We start from the raw sequence: 19,979 nt of genomic DNA, 5'->3' as shown, positions 1-19,979 counted from the left end.
ATGCTGGAGATCTGAGCAACATATACAAAATGCTGGAGGAACTCAGCAGGCCAGGCAGCATCTGTGGAAAAAAGTACAGTCCAGGTTTCGGGCTGAAACCCTTCGGCAAGACTGGAAAAAAAAAGCTGAGGAGTAGATTTAAAAGGTGGGGGGAGGGGAGAGAGAAACACCAGGTGAGAGGTGAAACCTGGAGGGGGAGGGATGAAGTAAAGAGCTGGGAAGTTGATTGGCGAGATGAGTGACAGAGGGACAAGGGAATGGGTAATGAAGGGGGGGGGGTGGTTTGGGGGTATTACCGGAAGTTTGAGAAATCAATGTTCATTCCATCAAGTTGGAGGCTACCCAAAACGGAATATAAGGTGTTGTTTCTTCAACCTGAGTGTGACCTCATCATGACAGGTGAGGAGGCTGTGGATGGACATATCGGAATAGTAATGGGAAGTGGAATTGAAATGGGTGGCCACTGGGAGATCCCACTTGTTCTGGCGGACGGAGTGTAGGTGCTCAGCAAAGCGGTCTCCCAATCTACATCGGGTCTCACCGATGTACAGGAGGCCACACCAGGAGCACCGAACACAGTAAATGACCCCAACAGACTCACAGGTGAAGTGTCGCCTCACCTGGAAGGACAGTTTAGGGCCCTGGCTGGTAGTGAGGGATGAGGTGTAGGGGCAGGTGTAGCTCTTGTTCCGCCTGGAACTTACAACTCATAAAAGCAAAGCTGCAGAGAGCAAGTTATAAGAACACATTAATTTCTCACCTAGGGGGAGAGGAATAATTTGCACATTTCTACCTCTTTCTCTGTCACCTTATTTCACATGCCCACTACCTTCTGCATTAAGAAATTACCCCTCAGGTCCCTTTTAAATCTTCTTCCTCTCAGCTTAAACATATTTTTTTCCCAATTTTTCCACAGTCTAGAAGGGGACTGTGTGCATTCACCTCCATGATTTTAGAGAGCTCCACATTGTCACCCCCTTTGTCTCCTAAAGTCTGTCCCGAACCTTGTTCCCCATCAGGCTGGTGCTTATGCCATTTTCTGTGGCGAGAAGCGACTGAGAGTACGAGACTCCCCCACCCCCTCCCCCCCGGATAGGACGCCAGTCTATCGCGAGATTAACCCCCAGCATTTGCCAGTACCCATTTTCAGCTGGGTGGGCTGGAGCAGTGTGTGGATAAGTGCCTTCCTCAAAGACACAACATGCTGCCTTGGCCGAGACTCGAACCGACGATCCAATGCCCTAACCACTTGGCCACGCCCAACATTTGTCTCCTACGCTCCAGGAATAAAGACTTAGCAACCCAAGCTCTCCCTATAACTCAAGCCCTCAAGACCTAGCAACGTTCTAAAGGATGACAGAGTTTGGATTAATTTATCCAAAATGCACTGGAAACACAAATATCAAACACAAAGTGTAGCTGCCTATAAGGAATGATAAACAAGTTTCAAGGATGCAGATCAATAAGGGAGAAGAAACACTCCAAAGTTGGTATAATGTATATAATTGGGGTATAGTAAGTGCTAAGGAAAAAGAAACAAAGATATTTAAAACATTATGTAAAATAATTGGTAAAATAACAAGTCTCTTGTACTAAATGATGCAAAGGATTAACAAAACAAGTCTAAAGTTTTCCTTCTGACTTGTATTCTGCTAAAGTTGTGATTCTAATCTGAGAACAGAAGTCCAATGATTTAGCTGACTGTTCATACTTATATAATCAAGAAAGCCCATGCTTCTTTTCTAATCTATGCATACCAGTCAGCTACAATTCTAAAATTATTAATTTTTTGTAATTATTGGTGTATAGGGAGGATTTTATGCTGCCACTGAACTAGTCTCGCTTGTTCACGAAAATCTTATCAGTTAAGAGATTACTATGCCAACCAAAATGATTTTGTTCTTCCTTGAAAAAGAAAGCAAGTTATCACATTCTCTTAAGGACTTACATCTGTGTACTTTAAGGTCTCATGAACCTCATGAATCAAGTGTTACTTATCTTTCTAGCAGGGTTGCTCATAAGGCTGTGAATGGACAACTCCAAGTAATGGAATCTGTTTATAGGACCCCCCCCCCACCCCGTTACACTGCGTGTCAAGACAAGACATGGAAAATTAGAGAGGAACTTCACTGGGTTAATGTCTTAATGACCAGCAGAGAGTAGCATTTACACCCAGTGTGATGAAGTGCTTTGACAAACTGGTGATGAAACATATCAACTCCTGCCTAAAGAGTGACTTGCATCCATTTTAATTTGCCTACTGTCACAACAGATCAACAGTAGATGCCATTTCACTGGCTCTTCACTCAGCCCTGGAACACCTGGACAGTGAAGATTCATACATTGATATTCTTCATTGACTAAAGCTTTGCATTTAACACCATCATCCCCTCAAAGCTCATCAGTAAGCTCCAAGACCAAGGCCCGAATACCTCCTTGTGCAACTAGATCCACAAATTCCTCCCTTGCAGACCCTAGTCAGTTCAGGTTTAACACCTCAACAATGACCAATGGCACAGGTGCACCACAATTCTGTATGCTTAGCTCCCTGCTCTACTTGCTTCATACTTATGGCTGTGAGGCTAGGCGAAGCTGCAATACCACATCCGGTGCTGATGGCACTACTGTTGTTGGTTGAGTCAAAGCTGATGTACCTGCATAGAAAAGGGAGATTAAAAATCTGACTGAATGGTGCCACAACAACCTCTCACTCAATGTCAGCAAAACCGAAGAACTGATTGACTACAGGAAAAGACAACTGGAGCTCCATGAGTCAGTCCTCATCAGGGGATCAGAGGTAAAGAGGATCAGCAACTTTAAATTCCCCAACATTATCATTTCAAATGATCTGTCCTGGGTCTAGCACATAACTGTCATTACAAAGAAAGTACTATTTTCTTATATAATATAAAATAGTATATATAAAATAAAGTGAGTCTATTTTCTTAGAAGTTTACGAAGATTCAGCATGTCACCTCAAACTGTGACAAACTTCTACAGATGCACAGTGGAATATACTGACTGGTTGTTTCATGACCTGGAATAGAAACATCAAAGCCCTTAAACAGAAAATCCTACAAAAGGTAGAGGACACAGCCCAGTACATCACATGCAAAGCCCACCCCACTATCTACAAGGAGCGCTCTTGCAGGAAAGCAGGATCCATCAAGGACTCTCACCATCCAGGCCATGTTGTCTTCTTGCTGTTGCCATCGGGAAGGAAGTGCAGGAGCCTTAGGTCCCACACCACCAGGTTCAGGAACAGTTATTACCATCAGGCTCTTGAAGCCGAGTGGATAACTTCACTCACCTTGTCACTGAGGTCCCAACTGATTCCATAGCCTTTGTACTCACTTTCAAGGATTATATGACTCCTCATCATTATTTATTGCTTACTTATATATTACATAGAAACAGAAATATAGAAAACCTACAGCACAATACAGGCCCTTTGGCCCACAATGCTGTGCCGAACATGTACTTACTTTAGAAATTACCTAGGGATACCCATAGCCCTCTATTTTTCTAAGCACAATGTACCTATCCATGAGTCTCTTAAAAGACCCTATTTTATCTGCCTCTACCACCATCGCCAGCAGCTCATTCCACACACTCACCACTCTCTGCATAAAAAACTTACCCATATTATTAGGATAATTTTGTTTTTCTGTTAGTATTTGCACAATTTGTTGTCTGTTGTATATTGTAGTTTTTCTATCTATGTGTGTGGTATTTCATTGACTCTATTGTATTTCTATGTATCTATTGTGAATGCCCGCAAGAAAATGAATCTCAGGGTAATATATCGAAGTTGAAAGCAAATTTATTATCAAAGTACATATATGTCACCATATACAACCCTAAGATTCATTTTCCTGTGGGCATTCACAGTAAATGCAAAGAAACACCATCGAATGAATGAAAAACTGCAAACAAGATAAATAATCGGTGTGCAAAAGACAAGCTGTGCAAATAAAAATAGAAATTAATTAATTGTATGAAGTTGAATGTGTTTTAAGATTTGACAAACCCTTATACACGCTTGAAATGATTCTACTACCGTTATCTGAATTATATGCTTTTCTAAACAGCTCTATCAAACATGTACTCGTCTTGGTTACATTTTTAACCGTCCTATTAACATACCGATAAAAGTCTAATAAGTGTTTCTCTTTGAGCATTTCAAAACTGAACAGTGTTTCTTCTTTCATTATATTGCAAAGAACTGTTATTCCTTTAGCTGTCCAGTCCTTAAATCTAGCATCCAGTTTATTGGGCGTAAAATCCGAGTCATATGCACACCATTTAAGAATTGAAATATCTCCCTCTAGTTTATATTCTTTTATAATAGTTTTCCATATTTTAAGAGTCCATTTCACCCATGGGTTATCAATAGTATTTATGTACCTTTTTAGGTTGTTATCAGCCAAAATTGCCTATATCAGGATGGGAAGTATCCCCTCCTCAATGTTTTTCCATTGAGCGTCATATGATGGGTTACACCAACATATCACAGCTCTCAACTGTGCTGCAAAATAATAATCTCTAGGAGAAGGTAGGCCCCATTCCCCATTTTCCTTGGCTAATTGCAAAGTTTTGAGACGAACTCTAGGCCTTTTACCTTGCCTTATATATCTTGATAATATTTTGTTCCATTCATGATATCGATATGTGTTAACTAGGAGGCCGTGTACAATCCTGATTTGATGCAGACAGCCGTGAGAAGCACGGAGGAACACCTGGAGAAACTTCTGAAATGCCTGCTTCGCTGGAACTGCTACTGTGCGATTGAGAATCTCCGGAGGGGAAGGCCTCAAATCCTCGGCTTTGCCTATTACCGGGGCCGGGGTCGAAGTGTTCAGCAGAGATGGTGCTCGGTGCTCGGTGTCAGAGAGCTGGTCGGAGGCTCGGAGTTTTCCGACAGACTCGGAGTCGGACTGTGGTCGGATGCTTCCAGGATGCTGCATCAGCAAGTTTGCGGCGCTGGAGGTTCACCGTCTGCGTGAGATGATGAGACTTTCGAGAGACTTTGAGACTTTTTACCGTGCCCATGGTCTGTTCTTATCAAATTACGGTATTACTTTGCACTGTTGTAACTATATGTTATAATTATGTGGTTTTTGTCAGTTTTTCAGTTGGTTTGTCATGTGTTTCTGTGATATCATTCTGGAAAAACATTGTATCATTTCTTAATGCATGCATTATTAAATGATGATAAAAGAGGACTGCGTGTCCTCATAATCTAATTTTGATTAATCTATATTGGTAGGATCTGAAAGAGATATAATAATCTGGGCAGTATATTCATTTTAATAGATTCAATCCTTGAACTGAGACTGAAAAAAGGAATTAGGTTCCATCTTGTTATATCTCCCTTAATTTTTTTATATATAGGCTGATAATTGCATTCTGATAATTTTGCCAAATCTTTTGGCATAATGATGACCAAATATTTGAAAGACTCTGTTTGCCATGCCCAGGGATATCTGCTTTCAATTTCTCTTGGTGGGCTATAGTTATATGAAAGTAATTGGGTTTTATCACTCCCTACTTGTACATAGTTTTCTCCTTTTGCTTGTTCTTTCTTTCCTCTCTTTTCTTATAAGCGTATTCCTCAGATAAATATTATGTGGAGATTTGTGGCAAATATGACTATATGATATATATGCACAATATCTGAAATACATCTTATGGAAATGTTTGTTTGATGATGAACTTCAATAAAAAATAAATTACAAAATAAGAAATTAATTAAATAGATAAATAAAGCAATAAGTATCGAGAACATGAGATGAAGTGTCCTTGAAAGTGATTCCACAGGTTGTAGGAACAGTTCAGAGGCGGGTGAGTGAAGTTATCCCCTTTGGTTTGAGAGCCTGATGGTCAAGGGGTAATAACTGTTCCTGAACCTGACGGTGTGGGTCTTGAGGCTCCTGTACCTCCTTCCTGATGGCAACAGTGAGAAGAGAGCATGGCCTGGACAGTGCGGGTGCTTGATGATGGACGCTGCTTTCCTGCAACAGTAGTCCTTGCAGATGCATTCAATGGTGGGGAGGGCTTTACCTGTGATGGACTGGGCTGTATCCACTACTTTTTGTAGGACTTTCCAATGGTGATTCCATACCAGGTTATGATGTAACTAGTCAGTATACTTTCCACTGCACATCAATAGAAGTTTGTCTAAGTTTTAAATATCATACTGAACTTCACAAACTTCTAAGGAAATATAGGCACTGACATGCTTTCTTTGGAATGGCACATACACAGAGACGTATATGTATTTTGAGTTTTGATCATTTTGTAGGCCTTCATTTTAAGTGCGCAACCTACACCTCCGATTGCAAGCAAAATTCTGCAGATGCTGGAACTTTGAAATAAAAATAGAAAATGTAATGTCCTGTAAATGATTGTGCAGAGAGAAAACAAGACTAGGCAGATCCTATCTGATCCAGTCTGCACCTAACATGTGGCCCTTGTTCTATCCCCACGGCTGCACCACTCCCAACAAGTAGTGCTAACAGTGTGACATCACTATCGGTACCAGAATAGGAATGGAAACCAAGTCTGAAATATCTTACTACCAGTCACATCATAATCTTCCTGACTTGAAATTTCATTCAATAATTTCAGATAATTAGTCTTTCCAGGAGTTTAATTTCAGATTTTTAGCATTCAAAGCATTAGGCTTTGGTAATTTCAAATAAAGATTCCGCTTCCCAGTTACACCTCCTTCAGCCTGACATCTTGCATTTTTTATTTCGCTCAGAACCACTCGCTTTCACCTTAATTATCACGCTATTTGTTGTTTATTCTCTCCTGGTCCCCATATTCTCATAGGCATCAACTTTTGTTCCCTCCTCCATCCCCAATTTTCTACATCTTAAAACCTGTTTTATATTTAATTTTCCCCATTTCTGATGAAAGGGCAGTCAATGTTTCAAGTTGATAGTTCTCTTTCATTGACCCCCAATGCTGTCCTGTATTAGTTTAGCCAGATTTACTTCATTAACTCCATATTACATACATACAAGAGGAAAACATGAAAAGGCACACAACAGGAAATAGTCTTCACACTTCAGAGCATCCTAACACTTCACAATGCATTGAAGTATATGAATTTGGCAATGGGATGCGAAGTTTACATACTATCGGTGGAAATATTGGAGGACAAACAAGAAGTCCATCTATTTGGAATGTGTTGCATATAAACATTCTTTGATGGTATGTTTTCAATTTCAACATACTTCAACATGAAAAAGCAGCTCTCTTGCTTGGCACCCTTGCCATTCCCTAAACATACCCTTCTTTCACCATTAATGCCCTGTGGTTGTAGTGTATGGCATCCAAAGAAAGCACCGTCACAATTTGCAAAGGCTTCTTCAACAGCATCCACCAAACTCATGACCACCATTATCTAGGATGGAAGGGGGTATAAAAACACCCTATCATGACTTGGATGTACCCTATACACTTCTGTCTTCCATCAGGAAGGCCTTAAAGCTCTACACTTCTTTCTCAACAAAAGACTTAACCAGCTCCCCTCCGCCACCTGGTAGAACTGGTCCTCACCCTCAACAATTTCTCCTTCAGCTCCTCCCATTTTCTTGAAAATCAAGGTGTAACCATGGGCACCTGCAAGGATCCTAGTTACGTCTGTCTTTCAGTTGGCTACGTGGACCAGTCCACATTCTGAGCCTTCCCTGGTCATGCTTTCTGCGCTGCATTGAAAACTGCAGAGGTGCTGCTTCTTGCACAATGCTGAGCTTGTCAATTTCATCAACTTTGCCTCCAATTTCCATCCTGCCCTTGGTCTATTTATGACACCTCTCTCCACTTTCTCGATCTCTGTCTGCATCACTGGAGACAAACAGTCTACCGACATCGTTTATAGACCTACTAATTCCCATAACTATCTTGATTATACCTCTTCCCACCTGGTATCCTGTGAAAATACTATTCCCTTTTCTCAGTTCCTTCGTCTCCACTGCATCTGTTCCTAGGATGAGGCTTTCCTTTCCAGGACATCAGAGATGTCCTTCCTTTCAAAGAACAGGGTTTCCTTTCCTTCATCATTGATGCTGCCCTCACTCACATTTCCTGCATATCACGGACATCTGCACTCACCCCATCTTCTCGCCAGCTAACAGGGAGTTCCTCTTGCCCTCACTTACCACCCTATATGCCTCCGCATCCAACCATATCATTGTCTGCAACTTCCACCACCTTCAATGCTATCCTACCACCAAGCACATCTGCGCCTCCCCCTGCCACTCTCCGTGGTTCCCTTCTAATTCATCCCTCCCCACTAATCTCCCTCCTGGCACTTATCCACAATTCGGCAGAAGTGCTACACTTGCCTATTCACCACCTTCCTCACCTCCATTCAGGACCCCAAATAGCCCTTACAGGTGAGGCAACACTCCAGCCATGAATGTGTTGGAGTCACCCACTGTATCCAATGCTCCCGATGATGTGGTCTCCTCTGCATTGGCGAGATCTGACGTAGATTGGGGGACTGCTTTGTCAAGCACCTCAGCAGCATCCACAGAAAACAGAATTTCCCAGTGACCAACAATTTCTATTCCTATCCTCATTCTCGTCCCAACATGTCGGTCCATGGCCTTGTCTTCAGCCACAATGAGTCCACTTTCATGTTTAAGGAGCAACAACTCCTTTCCCATCTATGTAGTCTCCAACATGTTGGTATAAACACCAGTCATTTTCCCCTCCCCCTACTGTCTTCTTTATTTCCCCATTCGAGCCCCTTACGTCTTCTCCTCACCTGCTTGTCATTTCCCCCGGTGCCCTTCTCCTTCCCTTTTCTCCACGGTCCACTCTCCTCTCAATCAGATTTCTCCTTCCCTTTTCCCCACGGTCCACTCTCCTCTCAATCAGATTTCTCCTTCCCTTTTCCCCCATGGTCCACTCTCCTCTCAGTCAGATTTCTCCTTCCCTTTTCCCCCATGGTCCACTCTCCTCTCAGTCAGATTTCTCCTTCCCGTTTCCCCACGGTCCACTCTCCTCTCAGTCAGATTTCTCCTTCCCTTTTCCCCATTGTCCACTCTCCTCTCAATCAGATTTCTCCTTCCCTTTTCCCCCATGGTCCACTCTCCTCTCAGTCAGATTTCTCCTTCCCTTTTCCCCCATGGTCCACTCTCCTCTCAATCAGATTTCTCCTTCCCTTTTCCCCACGGTCCACTCTCCTCTCAATCAGATTTCTCCTTCCCTTTTCCCCATTGTCCACTCTCCTCTCAATCAGATTTCTCCTTCCCTTTTCCCCACAGTCCACTCTCCTCTCAGTCAGATTTCTCCTTCCCTTTTCCCCATGGTCCACTCTCCTCTCAATCAGATTTCTCCTTCCCTTTTCCCCCATGGTCCACTCTCCTCTCAGTCAGATTTCTCCTTCCCTTTTCCCCATTGTCCACTCTCCTCTCAATCAGATTTCTTCTTCTCTAGACCTTTGCTTTTTCCACTAATCACCTTCCAGTTTCTTTCTTTATCTGCCCTCTTCCACCCACCTGGCTTCACCTCTCACCTTCTAGCGTGTCTTCACCCCCTCGCCCAACCTTCTTGTTTTGTCTTCCAACCCCCTTCATCTAATAAACACACACAAAATACTGGAGGTCAGGCACCATCTATGGAAATGAACGAACAGTTGACGTTTCAGGATGAGACCCTTCTTCAGGACTGGAAAGGAAGGGGGAAGAAGCTACAAGAAGGAGATGGAGTGGAAGGAGTAGAAGCCAGCTGGCTGTGAGTGGGGTATAAAGTAAGGCTGGGAGCTGAAAAGTAGAAAGAGAGGGAAAAATTACCAGAAGTTAGAGAAATCGATGTTCCATTTCATATTCTGTCTGGGTAGCCACCAACCTGATGGCATGAACATCGATTTCACCAATTTCTGGTAATTATCCCCCTCCTCTTCCCTCTTCTTCAGTTCTCCACTCTGGCTCCCCTCTTACCACTTCTGGGGAGTCTGGAGGATGAGGGGGTGCATGCATGGTGGAGGGGGGGAAACAAGAGCCAGCACCATACTTCAAGGTATGAGGGGTGCAGAGATATTGCAAGTTGTAATACATGTTCAAATGGCCTAAGAGATAAGAAACAAAAAGCACAGATTCCTGGAACAATGATATTTGCTCACCTTCATAACAATCTCGTATGGAGTCAAAGTAAACATAGTACTGATCATTGCTGATTAACAGCAGACTAAGCCAGGAGTCGAAGGAGTAGATAGGAACAATGAAAAGGATTCGGAGAATATATCGCTGCTCATTGGGCCTGTTGTAGTGTCGGAGATGCAGATAAATCTGTCAAGGTAGTAATTAAAGAAGCAATGTAAGCCAAAAGATTATATGACACACCTTAAATTAAAATTATTCTACCAAAACAGTACTGTTAACTCCTCTCACAGAACAAAGCACTGAAGCTTTCTGGTGCTTCTGTCTGCTAATTTTGACGAGCTGAAATATCATATTCTTCGGTCACCAACAGCTTACAACTCCTGTTTGCAGACCACCCAGTGTCTGAGATGGATATTTTTACCACCAGCTTAAGATAGGGAAATAGACAAACCCTTTACCCATGATGGACACTCAAAGATGATCCTGTGTTCCTGCAAAGATTGAAGGCTAATTTGTAATTAAACTGAAAGGCAAACTCATTGCCAAGCAGTTATTTTGTGAAGTAGTTTTTACATAAGCAATTAAAACAATGTTATACGAGATGTTAGCTTTGTGTGGGTCATTGCAGAGGGCAAAGATCAGAAGGCAGGTTAAGAACTTTCATCCAGAGAGTTTAGAGGGATCAGTAAACTCATTACCTAAATGTGTGCTAGATGTAAAAACACTCATTCCCATAAAACATACTTGCATGAGGCTCAATTAGCCATTACTGCAACTATATGAGGCCTTGGTATGTCTGCACCAGGACCTTTACAGTTTAGGGTGAATTACTTACAAACAGATATATTTACCAGAAAAGGAATTTAATGACAATACACCAGACTATGAATCATCCTCTCTAAGATGGTGTGTTTGTTGTATTGTGTTGATTAGGAATGGATTCTCTAGAGTGAGAGGAAATCTCATTTAAACTTACAAATGTCTTAAAGGAAAAGCAAACACAAACTGTTTGAGGAACTCAGTGGAGGCAGAAGTATTGTCAACATTTTGGGTCAAGAGACCATAGAGGAGAGACAGGTGATGAGTAGGGGTGAAGCAGGACTGAGAGCAGAGGAGAGACAGGTGATGAGTAGGGGTGAAGCAGGACTGAGAGCAGAGGAGAGACAGGTGATGGGTAGGGGTGAAGCAGGACTGAGAGCAGAGGAGAGACAGGTGATGAGTAGGGGTGAAGCAGGACTGAGAGCAGAGGAGAGACAGGTGATGGGTAGGGGTGAAGCAGGACTGAGAGCAGAGGAGAGACAGGTGATGGGTAGGGGTGAAGCAGGACTGAGAGCAGAGGAGAGACAGGTGATGGGTAAGTGAAGCAGGACTGAGAGCAGAGGAGAGACAGGTGATGGGTAGGGGTGAAGCAGGACTGAGAGCAGAGGAGAGACAGGTGATGGGTAGGGGTGAAGGAGATGAAAGGTGATAGGTGGAATCAAGTGAAAATGGGCAGACAGAACCAGGAGAGGTAGAAGATAAGTCATGATCTTGATGAGTGATTGACAAGTGCGAAGGTCATATGGCCTCATTCCCAACCTATTTGTTATGAGTACATTGGTCCAGGCCAAGAAATGAACTGGGATTATGCTGAACATCTACTTTGAGCAACTATGGACATGATTGTTCAAAGGATAAAATTTCTTTATTCTATTCTCTGATCAATAGTACTTTCTGCACCTCTTCAGAATACAAAACATTAAACACTAAGGCTACGTCCACACTAGACCGGATAAATCCGTAACCGAATCTTTTTCTCTTCGTTTTGACCCTCTGTCCACATTGAAACGGCGTTTTCCTCCCCCAAAAACGGAGCTTTTCAGAAACTCTCTCCAGAGTGAATAAATCTGAAAACGCCTAATATCTGGTGTAGTGTGTACCGGGTAACCGGCTAATTTTAAAACCGCTGTCATGACTTGCTGGAACAAATGGTGGCGGCAGCGCGGCATTTCATTGTTTTCTTGAACGCAACCTCCAACACCACAACAATATCTGACAATAGATGTGTAACAGCCTAATGTAACATTGTATGGAAATACAAGATAAAACTGATGCAGACATGTTTTATACATTTAACAAGGTGCTTTATTAATGTATTGCTTGCGCAAACATTCAATAGATGCAATTGTCACTTTTGTCCAGTAACTCGTTTTATTGCACATGTTAGATACAGCAAAATAATACACAAAGACATGGCAAAAGTAAAGGCAAACAAATGAGGTAACAGCAAATTTCACTTTTGCCCAGTAACAAGCCTTATTGCATTTAGTTGTAGCTGTCGTCCCTTTCATCAGTGAAGAGTCTATGGTTGTAGGAAATGTTTCTGGACAAACGTGCACCAAGTCTTTCGTTTGGCAATTTCCTTTTAAGTTTTTCTAGTCTGTAACTGGACAAATGCGCACCAAGTATACCGTTTCCTCTTCGCTTGTTTTATGTAGATGAGTCCTGCACATGCCCAGTAGGAGGAGATTTGCCCAAATATCCATTTTAATGTGGACAGAGGTATTTTCAAAAATGCCTGGCGTGGACGCCTGTCATTTTTCCGCGAAACCGGCGTTTTCAAAATTATCTGGTCTAGTGTGGACATAGCCTCAGTGAGGGAGGTTTAGGAGTATTTGTTTTATGCAGAGATGTAAAATTAGGTTATTGAAATGTGATGGAATTAGATTCAGTCGAAATTCCAAAAAGGCAACTTGTTAAGAACATGTACTGGTAAGTTTTAAAAAAAACTCATGTGGACAGATTTGTATATTGTAGACATATCATGCAAAACAAGGTTTTCCATTGTATTGCAGTATATGTGACAATATTAATTAATTACCAGCTTCTGCATCAGACTGATCATGAAAATTCTTATTAAGCAAAGTGCATGATTGCAACATGGTTTAAATCAGAGTGGTATAGTTAAATCAGAGTGGAGCTAATGCAGCTATCTCACTATTCTGGGATTATGGGTTCAATCTTAACTTTGGGTGTTGTCTGTTTGGAGCATACACCTTCTCTTTTTGACCACATAGGTTACCCCAGGGAACACTTCCAAGATGTGAACTGTTTGATACCCCACCATTGCAAGTATCTACATGATATGCTGTCTCTAGGAAAAAACATCTATCACAAAGATGCCCACCATATGAGCCATGCTGTCTTCTGATCCCCACCATATGAGCCATCAATCAGAAGGTACAGGATCCTGAAGACCCTCACCACCAGGTGCAAGAACAGCTGTTTCCCTTCAACCATTCACATCTTGAGCCAACCTGCACAACCCTAGTTACTACTTCAGTATATATTCTGACCACACTATACTACGATAGGCATGTTCTATTGTTTTCTTTCTTGCATAATTTACATTAAATTTATGTTTTTCTTGTGAATGTTGCCGTTCTAATGCCATGTTACTGTGATGCTGTTGCAATTAAGTTTTTCCATTGCACCTGTGCACACATATACTCGAGCATATGACAATATGCTCGACTTTGAGGTTAATTGGCTAACCAATTGCTAACATCATGAGTTCTTGATGTGGGCATGTGTCGGGGAACAGGTTGCAGGGAAATCGGTGAGAGAATGAAAAATAAAATATTTCATGACGTATGCCAATGATATTAAACATAATTCTGATTCTGTTTCTGAGAGTGATGAGCTGTTTTGATAGCCAGCATTGATCCAATGAGCTGAACAGCTTCTTTCTGTTAACTAAAGTTTTCCTACATATCTAAGTTAATGATGTTACAAAATTATATGCCACTGAAACATGTTTAGAAGCAGCAGTTCAATTAATAAAGCTGATGTTTCTAATGGTTTCCAAGTTGAAATCAATTTGGTACCTGGGACAAGGAGTAACCACATTCTCCTCCTACCAGGCACAGATGACACAATCTGACCTGAAGTGCAGACCTCATCAGAAGCATGGCAATCGATGCAAAAAACAAATCCCCAGTGAGCACAGTCCCATAAGTTACTGATTTAAAAAAATAAATCAAAGGCAACTATGAAGCCCCAAGAATACCTCATTAACGCCATTTTGGAGCTTCGGCTGGAAATTACTACTTCATTAATATAAATAGATGCACTGTTTTGTTCCAAATGATTACAGAATAAGTACAAAGGAGCAGGTAATTAAATGAAAATTAGTCAACTTATCTCAGTTTTAAATCCTTCCCATAATCAACATTTTTAGATGCCAGTGCTCTCCCAACCCTGTTCATGCCCTATCATTAGAGATTGTGCTTCCATTTAACTGTCTCCCCACCTCCCTCCCAACCCCCCACCCCCCGCACCTCCCAACCTCCCCGCACCCTGCACTTCAGCAGGGAACTAGGCCTAATGGTCCACCAGGATCATGTTTATCATCAAACACTCATCCTAATCCCACTTCAGGCATACCCACTGATCTGACCAAATTTTTGGTCAATTGCCAAACACTGTTTGATAATTACTCCATGAAATGACAAAATGTCAGTACTGTATTTGGAGTGATATGTAAAAAAGAAAATTTTATATAAAGCAGTAGAGCACAGGAACAGGCTCTTCGTTCTGCAGAAGCAATTAAACATCTAAATTAATCCCTTTTACTTACATAAACCCCATATCCCTCCATCCTCTACAAATTTATGTTATATCTAAGATCTCAAAAACACCTCTATCATATTTGCTACATCACCACACCAGCAGAGCAGTCCAGGCAGTCACCACTGTGTAAAAAAGCTTTTCCCGTACACTTCCTTTGAACGTGTCCCTTCTTACTTTAAATGCACGACCTCTAGTATTAGACACTTCAATCCCAGGGACAAAAAATGGCTATTTTGCCTCTGATAATCTTATAAACATCTATCAGATCTCCCCTCAGCCTCTGCTGCTCCAGAGAAAATAAATCCAAATTTGTCTAACCTTTACTCATAGTACATGGCCTTCAGTCCAGTCAGCATCCCAGTAAACCAATTCTGTACACTCACCAAAGCCTCCACATCTTACTTATAATGGGGCAACCAGAACTGAACGCAATACTTCTGATGTGGCCTAGCCTGAGTTTTATAAACCTACAACATAACTTCCCAAACCTTCAACTCAAGCTCTGCCTTCAACATATCCAACGACCTGGCCTCGACAGCTGCCTCTGGTAATAAATTCCACAAATTCACCACCTCTGGCAAAAGAAATTCCTCCACATCTGTTTTAAATGGACACCCCTCTATCCTGAGGCGGTGCTCCCTTGTCCTAGACTCCCCCCACCATGGGAAACATCCTTTCCATATCTACTCTGTCTAAGCCTCTCAACATTCGAAAGGTTTCAATGAGATCCCCCCTTATCCTTCTAAATTCCAGTGAATACAGACCCAGAGCTATCAAACATTCCTCATATGTTAACCCTTTCATTCTCAGAATCCTTATGAATCTCCTCTGAGCCCTCTCCAATGCCAGCACATCCTTTGTTAGACAAGGAACCCAAAACTGTTCACAATACTCCAAGTGAGGCCTCACCAGTGCCTTAAAAAGCCTTAGCATTGTACTCCTGGACTTGTGTTCTAGGCCTCTTGGAATGAATGCTAACATTGCATTTGTCTTCGTCACCACCGACTCTACCTGCAAGTTAACTTTTTGGATGTTCTGCAGAATTTTCCCAACTCCCTTTGCATCTCAGAATTTTGGATTTTTCTCCCCATTTAGAAGACAGTTTGCTCATTTATTTCTACCTTCAAAGTGCATGACCATGTATTTTCGAACATTGTATTTCACTTGCCACTCTCTTGCCCATTCTCTGAATCTGTCTAAGTCCTTCTGCAGCCTTCCTGTTTCCTCAACACTATCTGCCCCTCCATACATCTTCATATCATCTGCAAACTTGGCAATAAAGCCATCTATTTAATCATCTAAATCATTGATATACAGCATAAAAGAAATGTCCCAACACTGACCCCTGTGGAACATCACTAGTCACTGGCAGCCAACCAGAAAAGCATCCTTTTATTCCCACTTGCTGCCTCCTACCAATCAGCCAATGCTCTAAGCGTGCCAGTAACTTTCCTGTAATACCATGGGTTCTTAACTTGGTTCACAGCCTCATGTGCGGCATCTTGTCAAAGGCCTTCAGAAAATGCAATTATACAACATCTACTGCATCCCCTTTATCTATCCTACATGTAATTTCCTCAAAGAATTCCAACAGATTTGCCAGGCAAGATTTTCCCTGAGGGAAGCCATGCTGACTTTGTCCTATCTTGTCCTGTGTCACCAAATACTCATTAACCTCATCCTTAACAATTGACTCCAACATCTTCCCAACCACTGAGGTCAGGCTAATTGGTCCATAATTTCCTTTCTCTTACCTTCCTCCTTTCTTAAAGGGTGGAGTGACATTTGCAATTTTCCAGTCCTCCAGCACCATGCCAGAGTCCATTGATTTTTTAAAGATCATTATTATTGCCTCCACAATCTCTACCACTACCTCCTTCAGTACCCTAGGGTACAGTTCATCTAGTCCAAATGACTTGTATAAATCCCTTAGGTCTTTCAGCTTTTTGAGCACCTTCTCCCTTGTAAGAGCAACTGCACCCACTTCTCTTCCCTCACACCCTTCAACATCAGACACACTGCTAGTGTCTTCCACAGTGAAGACTGATGCAAAATACTCATTTAGTTCATCTGCCATCTCCTTGGCACCCATCATTATTTCTCTGTCCCCATTTTCTAGTGGTCCTATATCCACTGTCATCTCTTTTATTTTTTTACATCCTTGAAAAAGCCTTTAATATCCACTCCGCTATTGTTTGCTAGCTTGCCTTCATATTTCATCTTTTCCCTCCAAATGATTCTTTTAGTTGCTCTGTGTAGAGTTTTAAAAGCTTCCCAGACTTCTGTCCCCAGAATTCTGCCTTACAAACCTGATTGGATTCTTTGAGGATGTAACAAAACACATTGATGAAGGCAGAGCAGTGGATGTAGTGTATCTGGATTTCAGTAAGCCATTTGATAAGGTTTCCCATGCCAGGCCCATTCAGAATGTAAGGAGGCATGGGATCCAAGGAAACCTTGCTTTGTGGATCCAGAATTGGCTTGCCCAGAGAAGACAAAGGGTGGTTGTAGATGGTTCATAGTCTACATAGAGGGCTGTGACCAGCGGTGTTATGCAAGGATCTGTTCTGGGACCCCTCCTCTTTGTGATTTTTATAAATGACCTGGATGAAGAAGTAGAAGGGTGGATTAGTAAGTCTGCTGATGACACAGAAGTTGGGAGTGTTGTGGACAGTCTGGAGGGTTGTCAGAGGTTACAGTGGATCATCGATAGGATGCAGAACTGGGCAGATGGAGTTCAATTCAGATAATTAAGAAGTGGTTCATCTCAGTATGTCAAATTTGAAGACAGAATATAATATTAATGGTAAGACACTTGGCAGTGTGAAGGATCAGAGAGATCTTGGGGTCCATGTCTATAGGACACTCAAAGCTGCTGTGCAGGTTGACAGTGTTGTTAAGAAAGCAAATGGTGTGTTAGCCTTCATCAGCTGTGGGATTGAGTTCAAGAGCCATGAGGTAATGTTAAAGCAAAACAAGGCCTCAATTAGATCCAAGCAACACACATAAAAGTTGCTGGTGAACGCAGCAGGCCAGGCAGCATCTGTAGGAAGAGGTGCAGTCGACGTTTCAGGCCGAGACCCTTCGTCAGGACTAACTGAAGGAAGAGTGAGTAAGGGATTTGAAAGTTGGAGAGGGAGGGGGAGATCCAAAATGATAGGAGAAGACAGGAGGGGGAGGGATAGAGCCAAGAGCTGGACAGGTGATAGGCAAAAGGGATACGAGAGGATCATGGGACAGGAGGTCCGGGAAGAAAGACAAGGGGGGGGGGGACCCAGAGGATGGGCAAGAGGTATATTCAGAGGGACAGAGGGAGAAAAAGGAGAGTGAGAGAAAGAATGTGTGCATAAAAATAAGTAACAGATGGGGTACAAGGGGGAGGTGGGGCCTTAGCGGAAGTTAGAGAAGTCGATGTTCATGCCATCAGGTTGGAGGCTACCCAGACGGAATATAAGGTGTTGTTCCTCCAACCTGAGTGTGGCTTCAGCTTTACAGTAGAGGAGGCCGTGGATAGACATGTCAGAATGGGAATGGGATGTGGAATTAAAATGTGTGGCCACTGGGAGATCCTGCTTTCTCTGGCGGACAGAGCGTAGATGTTCAGCAAAGCGGTCTCCCAGTCTGCGTCGGGTCTTGCCAATATATAAAAGGCCACATCGGGAGCACCGGACGCAGTATATCACCACAGTCGACTCACAGGTGAAGTGTTGCCTCACCTGGAAGGACTGTTTGGGGCCCTGAATGGTGATAAGGGAGGAAGTGTAAGGGCATGTGTAGCACTTGTTCCGCTTACACGGATAAGTGCCAGGAGGGAGATCAGTGGGGAGAGATGGGAGGGACGAATGGACAAGGGAGTTGCGTAGGAAGCGATCCCTGCGGAATGCGGGGGGGGGGGGAGGGAAAGAGTCCTTCCAGGTGAGGCAACACTTCACCTGTGAGTCGACTGGGGTGATATACTGCGTCCGGTGCTCCCGATGTGGCCTTTTATATATTGGCGAGACCCGACGCAGACTGGGAGACCGCTTTGCTGAACATCTACGCTCTGTCCGCCAGAGAAAGCAGGATCTCCCAGTGGCCACACATTTTAATTCCACATCCCATTCCCATTCTGACATGTCTATCCACGGCCTCCTCTACTGTAAAGATGAAGCCACACTCAGGTTGGAGGAACAACATCTTATATTCCGTCTGGGTAGCCTCCAACCTGATGGCATGAACATCGACTTCTCTAACTTCCGCTAAGGCCCCACCTCCCCCTTGTACCCCATCTGTTACTTATTTTTATGCACACATTCTTTCTCTCACTCTCCTTTTTCTCTCTCTGTCCCTCTGAATATACCTCTTGCCCATCCTCTGGGTCCTCCCCCACCTTGTCTTTCTTCCCGGACCTCCTGTCCCATGATCCTCTCGTATCCCCTTTTGCCAATCACCTGTCCAGCTCTTGGCTCTATCCCTCCCCCTCCTGTCTTCTCCTATCATTTTGGATCTTCCCCTCTCCCTCCAACTTTCAAATCCCTTACTCACTCTTCCTTCAGTTAGTCCTGACGAAGGGTCTCGGCCTGAAACGTCGACTGCACCTCTTCCTAACAGATGCTGCCTGGCCTGCTGCGTTCGCCAGCAACTTTTATGTGTGTTGCTTGAATTTCCAGCATCTGCAGAATTCCTGTTGTTTGTCCTCAATTAGATCCCACTTGGAGTTCTGTGTTCAGTTCTGGTCACCTCACTACAGGAAGGATATGGAGACTATAGAGGAGATTTACAAGGATGTTGACTGCATTGAAGAGCATACCCTATGGAAATAGGTTGAGTGAACTTGGCCTTTTCTCTTTGGAGTGACAGAGGATGAGAGGTGGCCTGATAGAAGCACTGATCGTGTGGATAGCCAGAGGCTTTTTTCCCAGGGCTGAAATGGCTAACATGAGGGGAATAGTTTTAAGGTGCTTGAAAGTAGGTACAGGTGGGATGTCAGAGGTAAGTTTTTCACACAGAGTGGTGGGTGCATGGAGTGAACTGCCAGCGATGATGGTAGAGGTGGATACAATAGGGTCTTTTAAGAAGCTCTTAGATAGGTACACGGAGCTTAGAAAAATAGAGGGAGATGCGGTAGTGAAATTCTAGGCAGTTTCCCTAAACTAGATTACAAGTCCAGCACAACATTGTGGGCTGAAGTGCTGCAAATTTCTATGTTCTATCTTTCCACTAATTTTTCCTTTGTTGTATGTCCCCTCTTTTGCTTTCACATTAGCT

At 42.9% G+C, this 19,979-nt stretch overlaps 1 protein-coding gene across 1 annotated transcript in view; it reads right to left on the bottom strand.

Moving 5' to 3' along the window:
• tmem184a (transmembrane protein 184a) overlaps positions 1-19,979 on the bottom strand; it is a 103,193-nt gene that overhangs the window by 51,221 nt on the left and 31,993 nt on the right. Inside the window, exon 3 of the mRNA XM_072268394.1 lies at positions 10,142-10,307. Coding sequence (XP_072124495.1) covers positions 10,142-10,307 — 166 coding nt within the window. The remainder of the gene's footprint in view (positions 1-10,141; positions 10,308-19,979) is intronic.

This window comes from Mobula birostris, chromosome 9 (assembly GCF_030028105.1).
Source record: "Mobula birostris isolate sMobBir1 chromosome 9, sMobBir1.hap1, whole genome shotgun sequence".
NCBI lineage: Eukaryota > Metazoa > Chordata > Chondrichthyes > Myliobatiformes > Myliobatidae > Mobula > Mobula birostris.
The sequence above is the reverse complement of the archived record's forward strand: the minus strand, read 5'-3'. Positions and strand labels throughout refer to the sequence as shown.